Genomic DNA, 21,599 nt, shown 5'->3' with positions numbered 1-21,599 from the left:
ACTAAAATCCTAGAATGTATCATCCTTCACTCATATTCATTCTCTCCCTCTCTCTACTCCCTACTCTCTTTCTCTCTCTCTTCCCTCTCTATCTCTTTCAAGCGTAGGTGACCAAACCACTATTCCGATTGTCTAAATAATTCATCGTACGAAATCAACTAGTGTTTAATCAACAATTTCTGTGAAATCAATATTTTTTATTACTTGACAACAGTCGTACACTTACGAATTGTACAACAAATACTAAGTTGATAAGAACCCGTGTCCTATCTAATGGGAAATCAAAGAAAAGACGAGAATGGGAGGATAAGCTATTTCGAGGAATCAACCTCTAATAATCAAACGGAATTGATTAACTAATTATATTACTTGTTCCCAAAGGCTACATAAAGTTTTTCTAAGTAAGGGTACCTTTTCAAGAGAAAAAATCTAACTAAAAAAAAAGAAAAAAAATATAACAACTTAGCTAAAAGGAAAATTAAATATAAATTTATCTAAAAAAGAAATAAAGATAAGGTTTTGATGGATTTATTTGAATAGATCCAAATATGGATCTTAAAAATTCATAAAAGATAAGGTTAGTATTTATTTGAATAGATTCATTAAAAAGATCGTATCAACCTCCGGCTGCTTCCGGCAAATATCGGGATCTAAACCCACAATGTTTCTTTGTGTTTTCACATTGCTGTTTCTTTCCATTTCTCCATGTTTACTTGACTCTTTTCTGCTACTTCAACAGCGTGACGCCCTTCCATGGCCATGTTCATCTGGGAGCACACATCTGCTGTAATTTCTCATCCAGCTCCATATCTTTTCCCGTCCGTGCGTTCTCTCTCTCTCTCTCTCTCTCTCTCTAGCTCTCTCTCTCTAGATGCCACAAATAACTGACTTTTGTTTCTGCCATCGAGATGTTAATTGTTCCTTTTGATGCTTTCGTAGGTATCTATCTTCCGTGAGTGCCTAAATTACCAAAAGCGTTTGGTCTCTCATCGGTGGAAGCCTGCGATCTCTGCTGTACGTCCCCTTTCAGTCTCTGTTCCTCTTTGTCAATTCTTCCTCCAATCCACATTGTAAAAGACGTTTTTTCCCCTAAAGGCTAACGTTATTATTGGCCTTTCTGTTCTTGTTGAATGAATCAACTATGTGTTCCTATTTTAAACTGTCAGAGAACTTTAGTTCATCAGCTATCAATATTAAACAATCTCGTATTTCATCTATTTGATTTTGTTATCTTATAATTTAAGAGTTAGACAAGGGAAATTGCTGACTAAATTTTTTTGTGAGAAAACAGAAAATGTTAAATATTTATCATGAAAAAAAGAACACTCCTAGATTCATCAACTAGTGATAAAAAGAGGAGTATGGAGAAACAAAGGATTAAGTGATTTGGCTAGGACTTTTAGCCAGGTCAGGTGCACCATAAAGTTCCTTCAGTTATTAGATTTCTATTTTACGTCCTACACCTCACGATATTGTTGTGTTTAACTGTTGGTAAGGGATGGAAATGACTAAATGAGCAACAATCACACTCCCTTTCAAGTTAAGCTAAATGGTGCATTTCCAATGATTCTTTGATCTCTAAATGGTCCGATTGGAGATGTTCATTTGTTCATGGCAAAGTCAGCAATGTTAGATAATAATTATTATCTAATATATATATATATATATATATATATATATATATATATAAACTAAAGTAACTTTACGTAATTCAAGTTACTGATCCAATAATGACAAGGGGTCCAACTAAGGAGAGATCAAAGTAAGAAAAGTTACTGATCCAATAATGACAAGGGGTCCAACTAAGGAGAGATCAAAGTAAGAAAAGTCGGTTAGAAGATAAGGTCAAGCGAGGCATTCAAGTCAACCGAGTCGATCGAGTATGGTTGAGCGGACTGCACAAGCTTATGAGACAAGCAGATAGCCCTCCATCCACAAAGAAAGCTAAGCAGCAACTGGTCTTGCTGACCGGGCTCCACGTCCGGTTAGATAGAGATAACCGACGACGGTTAGGAAACAAGAAAAATGACAAGCTAGCTAGTTTGATGGACATGCCGAGCAAGGGCAGCCCGATCGAGTGGACTCCGGTCAGCTGCGCATGGCCCCACCAAATATTTTATCATATCCTTTTGGGAGTTTATGTCACTGACAGCAAAGCATATCCAATAGGCAAATCGTACTTTAGAAACTTCCAGACTATCACATCAGAGGATTGCATGATTGCTTAAGAAATGGTGTCAAGGATACTTTTTTACTTGTCTTTTCCTAGGATGCCTAAGAAAATGTGTCTATATTTTGAGATATGTGCACGAACACTACAGTAGCACTATAAAAGGGGGGTTCCCATCTACAGAGGAGGTATGCGCAACTTTGTTTTCTACACATTTTATCTACAGTTCTCCATTCTTCTAGATCATCGGAGACTAACTTGAGCGTCAGAGGGCCAACGCCGAGAACCCCTTCCCGGCCCCGCACTAATGCTTTTGTGTTGTAGGGCTACATGGAGTCTTTGCCGTGTCAACTTTGAAGCCACACATCCCCAACTTGCCATCTTTACCGTTTCTTTTGACAGAATCGTATTTGGCGCTGTCTGTGGGAAGTTTACCTAAATCTGAAACACGGAGATGGAGGACGCTGGATGACTTACCACCGTGATGATGACGCAAGAAGAGTTGGAAATGCTGATACAAGCATGAGTGGCCAAGATGTTGGAGCAGCAGCAGGCAATAGCCGACCGCAAAGCAAATGAGCCTGCGATGTTGGAGACAGGCTAGCAAGCCGACCATAGAAGCCGAGTAGAAAGCTAAACAACAAGTTGACCGACACATTTGGAGATGCACCGAATGCATCAATCCTCTATGACCGAGCATTGTTCCACACCTCTTCAGAGGAATAATGTCGAGTGAAGAGGGCCCAAGGATCCTCATTGAAGGATGCGCCCGCTCGGGATGAGCGAAAGGGTAAAGCATCAAGGCTTGATGATTCTCGCAAACTGATAAATAGGCAGTTCTCTCAGGAGATCCTGGACGATCAGTTGTCGCGAAACTATGCGCCGTTAACAATTGAAGAATACACAGGGACGACTAACCTCAAGGACCATCTAATCAAATTCGACGACATGGCCACGCTTCATAAGTACACTGACAGAATCAAATGTCAAGTCTTTCTCACCACAGTCTTTGAATTAGTGCAGAGGTGGTTTAGGAGGCTACCGGTCAGATCAATCTGCAGCTTCAAAGATTTCGTTCGGTACTCTTACAACACTTCACAAGCAGTCTCTGCCATCAGAAGACAAATGTCAATCTGTTCATGGACAAGCAAGGGCCTAAGGAAGCATTGTGAGCCTATATTAAAATATTCAACCAAGTGGCCATGGAAGTTCCATCAGTCTCACTGGAGATCTTAATAAGTTCCTTCTCCCAGGGACTTGTAGAAGGTGAGTTCTTTCGGTCACTCATCTGGAGGCCATTGAGAGACTTCTATCATCTGCTCAAAGGGGTGACCGAGTACATCAATGTTAAAGAGGCCCAGGTGGTCCGGAGGAAAGAATTAATCCCCGAGCCAGCCGTCTCCTGAAGCACCGAACAACCCATACACATCAACCTCCAAAGGGTCCTTGAGCGGGAACAACACAGCAACACCAAGAGCCCCGTACACATGCAGTCCAACATGTGGAAGCTAAGCGGACGAGGTTCACTGAAGGTAGACAATGGGCGTTGCTCTTTTATTCTTATCATCGGGAAGAAACGTACAACACTAGAGATTTCTACAGTTTCAAACTGAAGTTCTGCCAAGCGACTTCACCAAGATTCCACCATCGATCTCTCTCTCCTGATTGACACAATCCCCACCAATCCGGAGGGTGGCGAGAAGATAGAAGACCAGCCGCCGAGTGGCACCAACAGCCAGCCCAACAAAGAGACTATGATGGGCCCACCCAAGCATCAGCTGAGTGATCACATCCGTCAGCTTGGGAAGAGGAGAACCGTAATAATGCCTCTTGGGGAGATATAGGTATGATTACAGGAGGTCCGACCGATGACGACTCCAACTGAGCTCGAAAGTCACATGTTCGGCAGTTAGAAATTCACGTCGTCAGGTGCAACAAAACAATGGTAGAAGGACTAGAGATAAGTTTCGGTACTCAAGACTTATAGGGAGTGGAGGTCCCTCACGATGATACCCTGATCATCAAAGCGGTAATTGCTAACTATAATGTTCACCACACTTTTGTAGATACAAGTAGCTTGGTAAATATCATTTTCAAGAAAGCCTTCGATCAACTACAAATTGATGGGAGTGAGCTGCGGCGTATGACAACATCCTTATACGATTTCACAGCAATAAAGTACTGTAGATCAGCCAAGCCTGGATAGTTATACCCCTCGGGGAGGAGCCACTCAGGAGGACAAGAATGTCGATGAATTTCATTATGGTGGATGCTCTGTCTGCCTATAACGTTATACTGGGGCAATCGACACTGAATGAATTTCGGGTTGTCGTCTTCACATTTTATCAGAAGATCAAGTTTTTCGTGATAACTTGGTCGATGAGGTTAAGAGAGATCACCTTGCAGCTTGGTGGTGCTATGTCGAGATGGTCAAGACTGAATCCCGGGTCGTGCGAAAGGCTAAGCGGCTAGAGGTAAACGTAATTCTAGAAGAACCTCCCTCATAGGTCTATGAAGAGAAGGAGGAGGTACAAGTTCATCCTAGCTGATCGAAGGCTACTACTTTCATAGCAGCCGATCTGAGTGCAAAGAAGAAGGAGGAGCTGGTCACCTATCTGAGGAAGAACCATGATATGTTCGCATGGTGATGTATGAGCTCCCAGGCATTTCCTCGACCATAGCACAACACGAGCTACATGTCCAACTGGACGCCATTCTGGTAAAACAAAAGAAAAGAGATTTCAGCTCAGAGAAGAATCAGATCATCCAAGCGAAAATGAAAAAATTGTTGAAGGTCGGCCACATACGTGAAGTGCAATTCCCGTGCTGGCTGCTAATGTGGTGCTGGTCTCCAAGCCAGACAATAAATGGCAGGTCTGTATCGACTTTCAAAACTTGAACAAGGTTTGTCCTAAGGACTACTAACTGCTTCTGTGCATGGATCTGATGATGGACTCGACGGCAGGCTGCGAGCTGATTTACATGTTGGATGCATATCAAGACTACCACCAGGTGTCTCTCTCTAAAGAAGATCAAGAGAAGGTTAGTTTAATAACGGCTAACGAAATCTTCTGCTACAATGTGATATCGTTCGTTCTAAAGAATGCTAAAGTCACCTACCAAAGGCTGATGAACAAAATGTTCCAAAGGCAGATCGACCGAAAAATGGATGTATACATCAATGATATTCTTATAAAATCCCTTCGAGCCACTAATCTCTGTGTAGATATAGAAGAGACTTGATGAACGCTGAAGAGATACGGGATCAAGCTCAATTCAAACAAATGTTTGTTCAGAGCAAGGAACAGATGTTTTCTCGGTTACATAGTGATCGAGCAAGGCATTGAAGCAAACCCAAGCAAAGTAAAGGCACTCCAAGACATGCCTCCTCTGCGCAATTTGAAGGAAGCCTAGAGACTGACCAGACGGATTACAACATTGTCAAGGTCCATCTCCAAGTTGTCTGATCGAAGCCATCCATTCTTCAAGATTCTGCACCAAGCAATAAAATTTCAATGGGACATCGAGTGCCACAAAGTGTTGGAGGAGCACAAAAACTATCTAACCTCCTTAATTGTACTGGTAAAGCCCATTGTTGTGGAGCCACTACGGATATACTTGTTATCAATAGAGCAAGCGGTCAGCTCAGCGTTGGTGCGGCAAAACGACACTGAACAATAGCTAATATATTTTTTAAATCATATATTGAAAGATGCTGAGTGTCGCTATACCTGTCTTGAAAAGTTGGCATATGAGTTGGTACTCGCCGCTCAGAGGTTACGCCCATACTTTTTGTCACATCCCATAATTGTATTGACTAACAACACTCTAGAGCGGGCTCTTCTTTACCTTGAAGTGTCCGACCGACTAATCAAGTGGACCATGGAGCTAAGCGAGTTTGACATATAGTATCAACCTCGATCTACAATTAAGGTGCAAGCCTTAACCAATTTTATGACAGGGGTACAAAACATCGAGCTAGAAGCATCTTTGAAGATTTATATGGACGGATCGTCTACTCGGCAAGGTAGCGGCATGGGCATACTTATAATACCACCACGTGAGGATAAAATATAGTTGTTCGTTCGGCTGGACTATAGAGAAATCCTCCGAGAACTCAAGACTCGACTCGACCAAGTTGGAGGAAGCTGGGTGGATTAATTGTTGAGTATGTTGTGGACCTACCGCACCACACCCCGAGAAGCCACTAGCATAATCTCGTTCTACTTAATATATGAAGGGGAAGTCGTGGTGCCGGTCGAGATGAGAGTTGAGTCAAATCGGGTGTAGCTCTATGACGAGGATAACTCCAAGTGGTGCTTCATGGAGCTAGATTTAATAGACAAAATCAGAGACAAGGTAGCCGTTCAGATGATGGCATACTGGCAAAGGATAAAGTAAAACTACAACAGATGAGTGATGCTCAGATCATTGCAAGTCAACGACTTAGTCTGAAAGAGAGTCAAGTTGGTCGACAACGTTAGCAAACTGGAGGCCCCATGGGGAGGACCCTACAAAGTAATTCAGAAGCTCATCTCGGGCTCTTATTATTTACAAGATGAAACGGGAAGAAACTTAGAGCGGCCCAGGAGATCGAACCATCTACAGTCGTATCAGGCTGGGCAATAATTGGTGCATAAATTTATGTAACCTATAAAAATGTTCATTCTATGAATGCAAGAAGTTTTGAATGAAAACTTATCAAGTGTCAAAAACTCTTGACCCGATCGGGCAAGTTATAAGTGAGCTTACTCTCACGTCTCAAGATAATTAGCCACAGGGTGCAGACCAGGCGTGTCAAAGACTCACGAGTCATTCAACCGTGTTATAAGTGAATGATTCCCTCACGTCAAGTGTCAAATACTCTTAACCTGATCGGGCGAGTTATAAGTGAGCATGCTCTTGCGTCTCAACATAATTATCCACGGGATGCAGACCGGGTGTGTCAAAGACTCATGAACCGTTCGACCGTGTTATAGTCATTGATGCCCTCACGCCAAGTGTCAAAGACTCTCAACCTGATAGGGCGAGTTATAAGCAAGCATGCTCTTAAGTCTGAAGATAATTAGCCACGAGGTGTAGACCAAGCGTGTTAAAAACTCACGAGCTATTCGACTGTGTTATAAGCGAATGATATCTTTGTGCTAGGTGTCAAAGACTCTCGACCCAATCGGGAGAGTTATAAGTGGGCATGGTCTCGCATCTCAAGATAATTAGCAATAGGGTACATATCGAGAGTGTCAAAAACTCATGAGTCGTTCGGCCATGTTACAAGAGGTCAATACCCTTGCATTAAAGTGAGGAGAATCCATAGGCCTACATAGCGAAGAACCTATGAGCATCGAATGGGAGGAGCATATGGACTCATACTTAGAGATTATGCAAAACTTTTGAACAAAGGACTCTGAGGTGCCGAGTGGAAATGTATTAATTCATACTTGGAAAATTTTTACAAACTGCGTTTAGTGACACAAGAAGAGGCTGAAAAACTTAAAGAAGAAACTAAGCAGGGTAATCGAGCATGTCATTCAGAAGCAACTCGGTGATCTACAACTGTCATTTTTACAAACTGCGTTTAGCAACTCTCTTTATAATTGTGCTTGGCAGATTGACGAAGAGATAACTGTCGTCCTTCAGCTGTCGGAGAGTGTCGTCGATCCCATAGTCGAATAGGCGGAGAGTCCGGTAGGTAAACATTTTGTTGAAGGCATCATAACGAAGGCAGTCTACTATGAAGAATTCCAACTGGCCGGGTTTCTCCTCTCCGAACTTATGGAAAGAGGCCTTGGACGCCTCTAACTTAGCCTTTAGGGCGGTCAGTTCAGCATCTTTCTCTTCGAGCTGGAGCTTGCTCGCCACCTGCTCTGCAGTTCGGCTAACCTACTCAGCCACCAGAGCAGCTTTTACCTGTTTAAGATTTTGATCCAAGACCCAAGCCTCCTTGTTTTTTATATCAAGATCTTTGATGGCTCAGAGTTTCCTAGCGTTGACAAAATTTATCTTCAACTCAAAGGTATGAGCCTACTTCGTTAGCCGGTTGAGTTGGAGGGTCTGCTCCTGATTCTTGTTCTTCTCCACATTCAGCCCCCGTTTGGAGCCCAGTAGTTGCTTGGAACTCTGGTCTATGTCTTTCTTCAGTCAGGCCACCTCCACAGTCAATTGCTCAATACATACCCCAGAGGTTTCCAATTGCCCGACCAGAGCACGCAACATTGGAGCTCGTGCTCCAGGAATGCCAATCTTTGGAATATAGCCAAACTCTCCACCCAGAACTGCAGGAAGGAAAATCAAATCAGCGTCGATCGTGAAATGCAAAGGAAAGACTTAGTTAAAAATCTACACTGATGGATTTCTAAGTAAAGTCGTTCGTGAGCTCTCTGGGCGGAATAGTCGCCGTTTGGGCCCTAGCATCTGCCCAGACTTGCACTAGTGGCCCTTAAATTTTAATCTAGTGATAGGGGGAGCGTGGCTCGACATCATCAAGGTGACGACATTCCTCGGTCAGCAAGTGGATAATGACCCTAATATGTTTGTGGCCGCTCGAACTTAATGGTTCGAAGGTGGCCGGACCCTTAGACTTGGACATCGGGGAGGAGCGAATTACGGATACTTGGTCGACAGGGCTAATTGACGGAGGCAACATGTAAGCGACTGGGGACGCACATATAGTCCTAATTGGTAGTGTGAGTAGAGAGGACGTTCGATAGGAAGAAGGGGGTGTTGGTAAGGTAGCTTCTCTTTCCAGGACTACTGAAGATGAAGTTTTGCCCCGCTCTGATGGAAGGTGAGAAGTTGAGGGAGCAAAAGGCAGCAGAGCAGAAGTTGCCGAGTGGGAAGAAGTCTCCCCATGGTGCCTCTTGCGGCATTGGATTAGCGGCTCACCAAATGTGGCCAACTCTAAAGGCACCATGATCGACGCCAAGAATTTCCGTTCATGGCAACTCGCCAGTTGTGGCCGCCGAGTCGCTAACCACCACCCGACTTCCCTTTGCTTCATCAGTCGGCTCATCCGAGTGCTCGACCGGCAATAGGCCCCGACTCTTCAGCTTGGCAAGGCCTTTGGCGTTGATCTCCGTGTCGGCAAGCTTACTCTTACCGCTCAGCCGCACCCTCAGCATGATTTGAGCTGCAAAAAAAAAAAAGAAATTAGTTAGATTCAAAGATGATAGGAAGAAAAAGGACATACCTAGGGGGTGGGCAGCCATGTTCAGATAGGACTAAACCTAAACACATATAAAACTCCCTCGAACAGTAGCCGATGTATGTGGTGCTTCTGATCTGCTAGACTCGAGGCTACTTGGAGGTAGTCTGGCTTGCTACAATATTTTCTGAGTGGAGGAGGCTTCACCAATTCTATATGCCAGCCGATCGGATAATCGGGTCGGCTGGGAAGACGGACGAATAAGTAATACTCCCTCCAGTGCTTATTCAAGGTAGACATTTTATCAAAATAAATTACGCCCAGTCGGGCTTGAAACAGAAAGGTGTTCAACTCGGACAACTTGGGATAGAAAAAGTAATAAAACATGCGGGGTACTAAAGGAAGGTCATACAGAGGGAATAATATGACCAACCCGCACAACAGTCTAAAAGAATTGGGCACTAGTTGATGCAGTGAGATATGAAAATAGCTACAAACTTCTTAGAAAAGGGGGTGGACGGGGAAGCGAAGGCTGGCATAAATTGGTCCTTAAAGAATGAAATAAAACCATCTGGGAGTAGGTGAGGGTTGTCATAGGCAGAGAGGATGACAATCTGATAACCCATGGGGAAATGATAGGTTAATTGCATCTAAACGACCTCATCACTGTTAAATTTAGATTCGGTGGAGGTGTACCAGAGCCCGGGAACGGCTGAGCGAGGATGAGGAAATTCAGCCATAAAATAGAGAAAGGAAGGAAGATTAAGGATTTAAAGATAAAAAGGAGAAGGGGCTTACTACAAAGAAAATTGCGGGCGAAGGCTGTGGATGAGGAAACAGAAAAGATGATGGTGAGCAGGAGGAAGATGATAGGGTAAAAGAGAAGGCTAGGGACTTAAAAACCTAGAGGGAGGCCGCTCTGAGCCATTCGATCAAGGGCTTTAGAAAACAAGGATTTATCGCGACCATTGAATTCAAAAAGATGGCCATCACATCAAACCCAAACAGTCATCTGTCACATCACACATGCGACGACATGCAGCGGTGACAGTGGCATTTTGTTACAGGTATCATTAATGATAAGGCAGAAAGCATGATTACAGAGCATGGCCAAGCGTGCTTTGTATTAATGGGCGAAGATTTGAATAATTTTTGAGAAATTATGGTGACATCAGCAACAATTAAAGGCACCACAATAAAAGCAGAGATCAACAAGGATTCAAAAAACAGCTAAGTGTTGGCCATGATATTGTCGAGCGACAATTACACACTCTAATGCAGAGAACGTCAATAGTCAAACGGTAAGTATAAACCCTTGAGTTTGAGAACAACATCAGCAGTTGAATGGCGGCTATAAAATTGTATGTTTTCGACATTAGCAACCAAACAGCACCTATAAAACCATATGTGTTTGACATCAATAGTCTAACAGCGGCTATAAAACTGTATGGGTTCGACATCAGTAATCGAACGACAGCTATAAAGCTCATGACACCCTTAGGGGAAGGGGGAGTTCCGGACCACATCCATTATACAGTTAGTCGGACTTACAGTCTCCTTCGACTAGACTTGAAGGAGAGGCTTGTGATCCGAGAATGACAAGGGGTCCCACCAAGGAGACCGGCTGACATGGAAGATAAGGTCAAGCGAAGTGTTCAAGTCAGCCGAGTAAATCGAGTATGGCCGAGCAGACCAAGTATGGCACAGCGGACTACACAAGCTTATGAGACAAGCAAGCCGTGCATTTCCTGGCGGAGTAAAGATAACCCACCAACCATAAAGAAAGCTAAGCAACAGCTGGTCTCGCTGACCGGGCTCTACATTCGGTCAGACGGAGATAACTGATGACGATCAGGAAGTAAGGAAAATTACAAGCCAGCGGGTCCGATGGATACTGCCAAGTGAGGGTAGCCCGGTCGAGCGGACTCTGGTCGGCCACGCATGGCTCCACCAATATCTTATTATATCCTTTTGGGAGTTTGTACCATTGACAATAAGGCATGTCCAGCAGGTAAATCATACTTTAAAAGTTTCTAGGCTATCACATCAGAAGATTGTATGGTTGCTTAAGGAATAGTGTCAGGGACACTTTTCAACTTATCTTTTCCTAGGATGTATAGGAAAATGTACCTACACTTTGAGATGCGTGCATGGACACTACAGTAAGACTATAAAAGGGGGGTTCCCATCTATAGCAGGATATATGCGCAACTTTGTTTTCTATATACTTGAGCTACAGTTCTCCATTCTTCTAGATCGTCGGACACTGACTTGAGTATCGAAGGACCAACACTGAGAACCCTTTCTTGGCCCAGCACTGATGCTTTTGTGTTGCAGGGTTACATGGAGTCTTTGCCATGTCAACTTTGAAGTTACATCCCTAGTTTGTCATTTTCACCATTTCTGGCGAGTTGCCTATATATATATATATATATATCATATTTTTAAAATGCCTTAAAAGATAAATAAATGAGATTCATTACTCATTAAAATTATGAATTTTTTCAAAGTAAAATTAATTTTTTGACTAATGACATAAACAAAGAAAAATAAAATTCTTGAACCAAATATATTTTGTTTATCTAAAGATGACATTTGTATTTAATTGAAGATTTTAATTTCTTAATAATATGAGCCATTATTTAATTTTTGATAGTATATTGTAATATTAGCCCAAAGGTATATTACATTATATTCTAATGTTTTATCTGAATTTGTATGTCTAATTTGCAACAATTTCTCTTCATTCGCAAGTTTCTTCTACTACTATGTTTAATGGTTTGAACTTCTCTGAATAGAGTAAACAAGTCAATTTTGATTTAGCTATATTGGATCTTGATTTGACACTAGTAAAAGAAAAACTGTCACGCCCCGGGAGAGTCCCTATCGAGGAAATTTTGATTACATCTCCCCCGTATCAGTGACAATTTGAAACTTAATTACAACCAACTCATACACGGCCAACATGGCCGGAACAATAAATATAAAATACAACAACAATCCACACAGTTTTTATATTTCAGTCTCTGCTGACACAACCACGCAGTTTATATTTAAATCAACCCTACTTCACCACAACGATGGAAAACTTAAAATTACAATAGAGAAACCAAGCAATGGAAAAATAAGTGTAGTAGACCAAAACTCGAAAAAAATCCTCGAGTACAATCACAAGTATAATTGATCAACAAGTAGATCAACACAAAAACAAGGAACCAAGTCCGTAAGCAGAAAATCGTCGCGACACGAAGGGGGGACTAGCAACTGAAATCTCCTGACGGCCTCAACCTGAAATTGATATAATCAACGGGGCGAGTCAAATACTCAACAGATACCAAACTGACATGCATAATAAATTATAACTAATAGTAATAATCATGGAGTACATTTTCCTGGACAAAAGCTGAAAATGCAAAACTAAAAAGGGTTGAAGAAACTGTACTCACCAGGGCATCCTATCCTGACATAAAGGTCGTCAGACCAGATATCTCATGTCTCCTGTATGCATGTCAATCATATGTATCTACCAAATATGTAGCAAACACACGCAATAAATGCAATCATGCATATGATGCAAATGACATGTCCTGGTTACCCCTGACACCAGTCAGCCATCTCACGAGTCGGTAGGGCTATGACAACTGTGCACTTTGCTATCACTGCTCCTAATGAGTGACCGAGTGGACAGGATGCTGTCGGAGTACACTTATTCTCCTATCCCAAATCATAAGTGGAGGAGCTCAATGCTCTCATCTCCCTAAGACAATCCAAAGGAGGGATCCCTGCCGGCTACCACGCTACATCACCACTACGCATGAGCGGACCAGCGAAGCCTAACAGAGCAACTGCTGCAACACACCCTACCTGAATAAAAACCACTAACCCATGAGTGGTTGTGTGTGGATATCCATGTAACTAGTGATGTGCTCAACAATAATGGAGTCGACAATCGCTCAGCATGCAATCATGCGAGATGGTGCATGACATTAAGCATAAAAATCCTGAACATATCTACTTCCATAAAACATATACCAAAAATAAATGGATCAAATAAACAGATCTAGGTACACGGGTCAGATATGGTAAATGTCTAGTCCAGTGTATCATAAGGCATGGTATGTCACTACTTCTATGAGCATAAATAATAATGGCAATAAACAAGAGGGTATAAAACATAAATGCAGAATAGATAAAAGCATGCAACAAGTATCATATAGTGACATATCAAAGCAAAGATAAACATAATTATTACTAGAGGTTATAACCTACTATGCATATCAACATGGCATTATCAAAAGAGATAAGTCAAGGTACCTGCTTCAAAAATTGGAGATCATCTCCGAAATAGACTCCACGTCGAGACGCTCATCTCGAATCAAAGACCTGTAACAACATATATATAATTAAGCCATGCTCGCAGATATCCAATAGTTTAATCAAAATTTCTATTAACTAGGAAATCCTAATTTTATTCGTTGATCTTGGTTAATTAAATAAACTGGATCTAACTCAAATCTTAGATTAGATCCAACATTTTAACCCTAATTAAATATAACTCGACGATCAACTAGGGTTAGTTTCCTTAACTCCAATTATCCGTTTAGATTTAAATCTTTACTTAAATCAATTCTAGTGGCAATCCATGTTTCACTCAACTACCAAAACCTAATTCAACCTAATTTAAATATCTTACCTCAAACTCACAACCAGGATGCTGCTGTCGAAGAACGGTAGCTGCTGGAAACCAAGAGATAGCACTATTAGATTGGAATACAGTAACTGGAAACCCCTGGTGAGCAAGGGACAAAAATGCTCAGTGACATAACAATCTCAACATCCAACAGAACATGAAATCTGATCCCTATTAACCTAATACCAACCAAATCTTACCCAAATCAGGTTTGTAACCTCATCTCCAATGAAATCCCAAGCTGCTGTGGTGGTTAAAAGAAGATCCCCAACCCAACTACGAGGAAGGGGAGCTTTCTGCTTCGGATCTGTGTCTTCCTCGTGGCCGGCACACAGGAGGAATGCCAGCATCGGTCCTAGGGTAGTCAAATAGTCGAAGGCGTGTGGCGCCCAGGTGCTGCGATAAGGACGACGATCGGTCGGCGGTGGATCAGGAGCTAGGGCACCGACGCTAGGCAGAGGGGAGGTGCTCGGCTTCTGGCGAGATCGTGAGGAAGGGGCGAAGGCTCGGGTGATACTCAGACGCCGACGGCGATGAAGACGCGAGGAAGGAAAATCGGCCGGTGACAGATCCCCCAAGGCCAGCTAGTTGTGCCGGCACCAGTGTCTTGCAAGACGGAGAGGCACAGTGCCGCAAGAGAGAGAGGGAGGAGAGGATCAGGAGGGCGGCATCGGTTGGGGGAAGATGAAGGGCACGGGGTGGTGTCTGCATCGATCGCTTGAGAAGAAGAGGAGAAGATGGGTGAGGATTGGGAGACGAAGTCGGCACGAGGGGAAGAGGAAGCGGAGAAGAATACGACGTCGGCTAGGAGAGAAAAAGAAAAAGGAAAAAAGAAAAGGAAAAATTAATCTTTTCCTCGCATAAATAAGGTATCTTAAACAGGTTTTCCCTACCTTCAATATTTATCCCCGTAACATACACCATACGGCCTCCAAAAAATTTCCAAACATTTCAAAAAATTCTGTTAAAGTTGTTCCTCTATTTAATCTTATTATTTAAATAAATTTTTGTTGCCTTATTTTACAAAAACTCACTGTTATTACTGATTCAAGCAGTGAGGAAGAGAAGTTCAAATATAAAGCATAGGAACGATCTAACAGATTAAGCCATGTGTTTATACGAATGACAATCATAAGCAACATTATGACTACCATTCCACAAACCGAAAATGCAAAGGAATATTTGAAGTCTGTGGAAGAATGTTTTCATTCTACTGAAAGTCACTTGCTGATACATTAATGACATAACTCATGACCATAAAGTTTGATGGGTCATGTAGTATGCAAGAGCATATCATTGAGATGATTAATATTACAACAAGATTAAAGACTTTAAGAATAGCTATGGATGCCTCCTTCTGGGTTTAGTCTATTCTGAATTCAATACCTCCTGAATATGGTGTTTTTCAAATTAACTATAACACTATAAGGAAAAGTGAAATTAATGAATTGATAAGCAAACTTATTCAAGAGAAAAATCAACTTAAAAATATGGGAAGTCATTTCATCAACTTCACTTTTCAAGGAGCTGGTAAAGCACTACAAGCAAAAGCCAAAAGTTTGAAGAAAAAGAAAAGGCCTATTAAAGCTCCTCAAGCTAATAAGAAGGAACACAATAATAATATCATTTCTGTAAGAAAGAATGACACTATTAGAAAGATTGTCCTAAATGCAAGATTTGGTTTGAAAAGAAAAGTATATTAAAAACTTATATTTATTTCGAATCAAAGTTGATTGATGTTCCTCACAATACTTGGTGGCTTGATTCTGGTGCTACTACTCATGTATCCAATATGATGGAGGGATTCCTTACAATCCAAGCTACAAATTGAACTGAGAATTTCCTATATATGGGAAATCATATGAAAGCTTCAATTGAAGGCATAGAGACTTATCGTTTGGTCTTAGATAGTGGCTATCATTTAGACCTATTACATATCTTTATGTACCTTTAATTTCAAGGAACCTTGTTTCTCCTTCAAAACTTGATGTTTGTGGTTTTGGTTTTAATTTTGGAAAAGCTTGTTTTAATTTATATAAGAATTCATGACTTACTAGTTCTAGAATTCTTATTGATGGTTTATATAAATTAAAATTTAATAATAAATTTGTTGAATCCTTACTATGCATCAAAGTACTAGAATTAGGTCAAATATGCTTAGTGAAAATTCTATTTCTTGTGGCATAAGCGTTTGTGTCATATATCAAAAAAAAATTAGAAAGATTAGTAAAGAATGAAATTCTATAAAATTTAGTTTTACTGATCCTAGTTTATGTGTGGATTGTATTAATGGAAAACAAACCAAATATAATAAGAAAGGAGCCACAAGAAGCACTCAACTTCTTGAAATAATCTACACTGATGTATGTGGACCTTTTGATACTTCATCTTTTGGTGGGAAAAAATATTTTATCACCTTTATCAATGATTTTTCATATTATGGATGTCTATTTTCTTAAAGAAAAATCTCAAGCAATAGATGCTTTTGAAATCTACATTAATGAGGTTAAAAGACAATTAGATAAGAAAGTGAAAATTGTAAGGTCGGATAGAGGGGATGAAAACTATGAAAAGTATGATGAAACATGACAATATCCCTGTCCATTTGCAAAACTTCTTGAAAAACATGGCATATGTGCACAATATACTATATCATTCACACTTCAACAAAATGATATGGCAGAAAGGCGTAACTGAACATTCATGGATATGGTTAGAAGTATAATGAGTAATTCATTATTACCCAAATCATTGTGGATGTATGCTTTAAAAACATCAATATACTTGCTTAATAGAGTTCCTAGTAAGTTAGTTCCAAAGACTCCTTTTGAGTTATAGACAAATAGGAAACCTAGCGTAAGACACTTGCATGTTTGGGATGGTCCAACAAAAGCAAGAGTTTATAATCCACATAAAAAAAAGTTAGATTCTCGAACAGTTAGTGATTACTTTATTGGTTACCTAGAGAAATCTTAAGGATATATATTATATTGTCCTAACTATAATCCAAGAATAATAGAAACTGGTAATACAAAATTTCTAGAGAATGGTGAAGTTAGTGGGAGCGACGAACAACAAAATGTGGATATAAAAGAAGTTAAGGTAAATATTTCTTTATCTAAAAGTATTCCTTCATCCGGTGGTATTCCAAAAGTTATCCCAGTTATCAACACTAAACAATATAATGAAATATACCTTAAACAAACTAACTCATAAAGATCTGATGCAAATGAGTCACAAGAAATAACATTGGAAAGATCTCAAAGAATAAGAAAAAATGCTATTTTAAATTATTATGAAACTTATTTACAAGAATTATATTATGGAATTTATAAAGATCCCGTTTCATTTTCACAAGCCATAGAAAATACAGAGTCAGATAAATGGATCAATGTAATGAAAGAAGAGTTGTAATCCACGTATGAAAATGATGTTTGGGATATTGTTAAATTGTCAAAAGGTTCCAAATGAGTTGGATGCAAATGGATCTTTAAGACCAAACGTGACTCGAATGGTAATATTGAACAATATAAAGCTACACTTGTTGCTAAAGGATGCGCTCAACAAGATGACATTGATTTTAAAGAGACATTTTCACTTGTCTCAAAGAAAGACTCGTTACGTATTATCATGGTACTAATGACACATTATGATTTAGAGTTACACTAGATGAATATGAAAACCATCTTTATGAATGAAAATCTTGAAGTAGAAGTATATATAGACCAACATGAAGGTTTTTCAATTGAAGGAAAAGGTCATCTAGTGTGCAAACTTAAGAAATTAATATATGGACTTAAACAAGCTTTCGGTCAATGATATATTAAGTTTAATAATACCATTACATCTTTTGGTTTTGAAGAAAATGTTGTTGATCATTGCATATATTGAAAGATTAGTGGGAGCAAAATTATATTTTTAGTCCTATATGTTGATGATATTTTACTCGCTACTAATGATTTGAACATGTTTCATGAGACAAAATACTCTCTCTAAGAATTTTGAAATGAAAGATATGACCGAGGCATTCTGTATGATCGGAATTAAAATATTTTGTGATAGATACGAGGATTGTTGGGATTATCTCAAAAAGCTTATATTGAAAGAAATCTAGAAAGATTTAATATGGAAAAAAATATTCTTTTGGAATTTCTCTAATTTAGAAAGGGGATAAATTTAGTCTTATGCAATGTCCAAAGAATGATATGGAACGAAAACAAATGGATTCAATTATATATACTTCTATTGTAGGAAGCCTAATGTATGTACAAACTTGTACAAGACTAGATATTAGTTTTGCGGTTGGAATGCTTGGAAGATATTAAAGTAATCCTGGAATTGATCATTGGAAAGCTACTAAGAAAGTTTTAAGGTATCTTCAAGGCACTCAGAATTACATGCTCATGAATAGAAAAACTAATCACTTGGAAGTGGTTGATTACTCGGATTCAAACTTTATTGAATGCATTAATAGTAGAAAGTCCACTTTTGGTTATTTGTTTCTTCGTGGAGAAGGAGCAATATCATGGAAAAGTACTAAACAATCTATCATTACCTTATCCATAATGGAAGTAGAGTTTATGGAATGTTTTAAAGCCACAATTCATACATTATGGTTACTAAATTTTATTTTAGAATTTGGAATTTTCGACACTATTGCCAAGCAACTGAAAAATTATTGTGATAATTCAGTAGCAATATTCTTATAAAAAAATGATAAATACTCAAAAGATGCCAAGCACATAGAATTAAAATATTTTGTCGTTAAAGAAAAAATTCAGAAACAAAGAGTGTTTATTGATTATATTAGAACGGATTTCATGATTACAGATCCGTTAACTAAGGTTTACAACCAAAAATATTTAAAGAATATGTATATCGAATGAGTCTTGGTTGTTTTTTGAATGATTTATTAAATTGACACTCTGAGCTCACTTATATATTTTTGATATATAATTTCTAGTTATAATGTGCACATTACTATGCTATAACATGAATTGTCTAAACACATTATCGTGGACTATTATAAAATTATATGTTCATTTATAGGCCTAATATGATAGGATGTTGATATTTGTAGTATATAGAAGAAAGTATGTTATATAATGTACAACCCCCATAACCTGCATTTAGTGTTCTATTATTCTAAGGTGATTATAATGTTTTAAAAGGATGAATTTTTTATGTTTAAAGTTATAATGGATCATTCATGCTTTAAGTTTTAATTTAGCCAAGTGGGAGAATGTTAGATAATAATTATTATCTAATATATTTGGCCTTTAAAAAAATTACATATATTTATATATATATAATTAAAACTAAAGTAATTTTATGCCATTGAAGTTACTAATCAAATGTAACTCACCTTTAAAAATAATAATAATTATTATTATTATATATAACGTATACAAATAATAATAATCATTATAACTGATGCATGATAGATGCAAAAAAAATAAAGAATATATATATATATATATATATATATATATATATATATATATATATATATATATATATATGTCCTCTTTCTACTCATAAATTGAAAGCATAATAATATTCATCATATCATAAATTATGTACTTTCATAAGAAAAACGAAAAGAAAAGAAGATAGAAATCATATATGCAAAATAATTGCATTTAAATTATTTCTTCACCGAGTTCAGATATATAAAATATATAGATTTCAAGTTCTGTTTCATATAATTAATACAATAATCATGTAAATTAATAAGCAACTGCCGGGAATCAAAATTTTACTTACAATCTTCTGAATCTCTTACAGGAAAGGTTGTGGATGCATAGAAGGAAGAAATGTGTAACATTAATGGGCATGGAAGGAATATCTGATCTTGATGCTTTAGATTCTTCATCAATATTGATCAAGAAAACTGATGCACCTCTGGTTGACGCCCTAATAGCTACTGCAGAAATAGATGTCGCTTGCTTTCACTTCCCGGGACATAACAGGGGGAAAGCAGCTCCATCTGCATTGTCTGATCTTATTGGTCGTGGAACTTTTACACATGATCTACCAGTCCCAGATCTCCCAGAGTTGGACGATTTATTCTCTCCAAAAGGTGCAATTTCAGATGCTCAGGTAAAAGCAGCAAAATTGTTTGGTGCATCTGAGACATGGTTTCTTGTCGGAGGCACCACTTGTGGCATACAAGCGTCCATAATGGCTACTTGTTGTCCGGGTGATGTATTAATTCTACCACGGAATTCTCATATTTCTGCAACCTCCGGTCTCATATTGTCTGGTGCGATGCCAAAGTACATTCTACCAGAGTACAGTTCTCACTGGAACATTGCTGGTGGAGTAACACCAGCACAAGTTGAGACAGCCATAAAAGAATTGGAGGGGGGAGGAAAAGCTGCAGCTGCCGTTTTAGTAACTTCGCCTACTTACCATGGCATATGCTCTAAATTGAGTGAGATCACGAAACTTTGTCACTCACGAGGCATTCCTGTTATAGTGGATGAAGCTCATGGTGCTCATCTTCGGTTTCATCCAAACTTCCCGAGCACTGCACTCGAACAGGGCGCGGACCTGGCTGTCCAGTCCACCCACAAGGTTCTATCCTCTCTCACGCAGTCGTCTATGTTGCATGCGTCTGGAAACCTTATAGACAGGGAGAGGATAACCAAATGCCTTCAAATTCTACAGAGCTCCAGCCCAAGCTATCTGTTACTTGCATCGTTAGATGCTGCAAGAGCTCAGATAGAAGAAAATCCGGATACAATTTTTTCCAATGCCTTGGCCTTGTCCTTGCTCGCAAAACATGAAATAAGAAAAATTCCGGGGGTATCTTTGCGGGAGCCCTCTTGTTTTGTCTCTGGTTTTCCGGCTATTGATCCCTTGCGCATCAGTCTTGGAGTATCTCAGCTCCATATGTCAGGCTATGTGGCTGATAAGAAACTCTGGGAAGGACATCGCATAATACCTGAACTCGTAGGAAGCAAATCCTTAACATTCGCAGTCAATTTGGGTACAACTAGGAAAGATGTCGAGAGGCTTATCTCCGGCATTAAAACGGTTTCCATTAAATTCTTTAAAGGCAGCAATCTACAATCTGGTGGGGAGAACGGAGTTCGAATTCGAGCTCCGACTACATGTGGTTCGATGCAACTCAGTCCAAGGAATGCATTTTTTGCCAGAAAAAGGAGAGTGTGCATTAGGGAAAGCCTCGGAGAGATCTGTGGCGAGTTGATATGCCCATACCCACCTGGTATTCCAGTCATGGTTCCTGGTGAAGTTATAACGGACGAAGCTGTGTCATATCTGTTAAATGTCATGAGGATTGGAGCTGAAATCAAGGGATCATCTGATCATCGTCTTTCATCAATTCTTATATGTACATAATATGCTAAGGCAAGTTGCAATTTTTACCGGATATTACTTTGAAGAGGGAACTAAATCAGATTTTAGAATGCATAACCAGCCCACATTCTCTTTATACACAGGTTGCCCGAGAAGCTTAAATATCGTAAGGATCCACTGTTTCATCTGCTGCCAAATTGTTGTTATGTCGCAAGAACTCCAGCAACTTAACAGAGTGCGCGAATGTCAGCCAGCCATAGTTGATTCATTGT

At 39.6% G+C, this 21,599-nt stretch overlaps 1 protein-coding gene across 2 annotated transcripts; it reads left to right on the top strand.

Moving 5' to 3' along the window:
* The first annotated feature begins 632 nt into the window (after positions 1 to 632).
* LOC121992581 (arginine decarboxylase-like) lies at positions 633 to 21,373 on the top strand. Of its 2 annotated transcripts, none has more exons than XM_042547055.1 (3): positions 633 to 786; positions 940 to 1,014; positions 19,789 to 21,373. In XM_042547055.1, the coding sequence occupies exons 1-3, from the start codon at positions 754 to 756 to the stop codon at positions 21,367 to 21,369; spliced, it is 1,689 nt and encodes a 562-aa protein (XP_042402989.1). In that variant the 5' UTR covers positions 633 to 753; the 3' UTR covers positions 21,370 to 21,373. The 2 variants fall into 2 exon arrangements, with proteins under 2 accessions (XP_042402989.1, XP_042402988.1); XM_042547054.1 differs by having other exon boundaries at positions 633 to 822.
* The last annotated feature ends 226 nt before the right edge of the window (positions 21,374 to 21,599 follow it).

This window comes from Zingiber officinale, chromosome 6B (genome assembly GCF_018446385.1).
Source record: "Zingiber officinale cultivar Zhangliang chromosome 6B, Zo_v1.1, whole genome shotgun sequence".
NCBI classification, from domain to species: domain Eukaryota; kingdom Viridiplantae; phylum Streptophyta; class Magnoliopsida; order Zingiberales; family Zingiberaceae; genus Zingiber; species Zingiber officinale.
The sequence above is the reverse complement of the archived record's forward strand: the minus strand, read 5'-3'. Positions and strand labels throughout refer to the sequence as shown.

Bases quoted from the DNA above. Each gene is read 5' to 3' on its own strand.
- LOC121992581 (XM_042547054.1), top strand. From the start codon at position 754: ATGGCCATGTTCATCTGGGAGCACACATCTGCTGTAATTTCTCATCCA. The intron at 823-939 runs GTGCGTTCTCTC...ATGCTTTCGTAG, and splicing joins CTCCATATCTTTTCCCGTCC to GTATCTATCTTCCGTGAGTG. The intron at 1,015-19,788 runs GTACGTCCCCTT...AATCTCTTACAG, and splicing joins GGAAGCCTGCGATCTCTGCT to GAAAGGTTGTGGATGCATAG.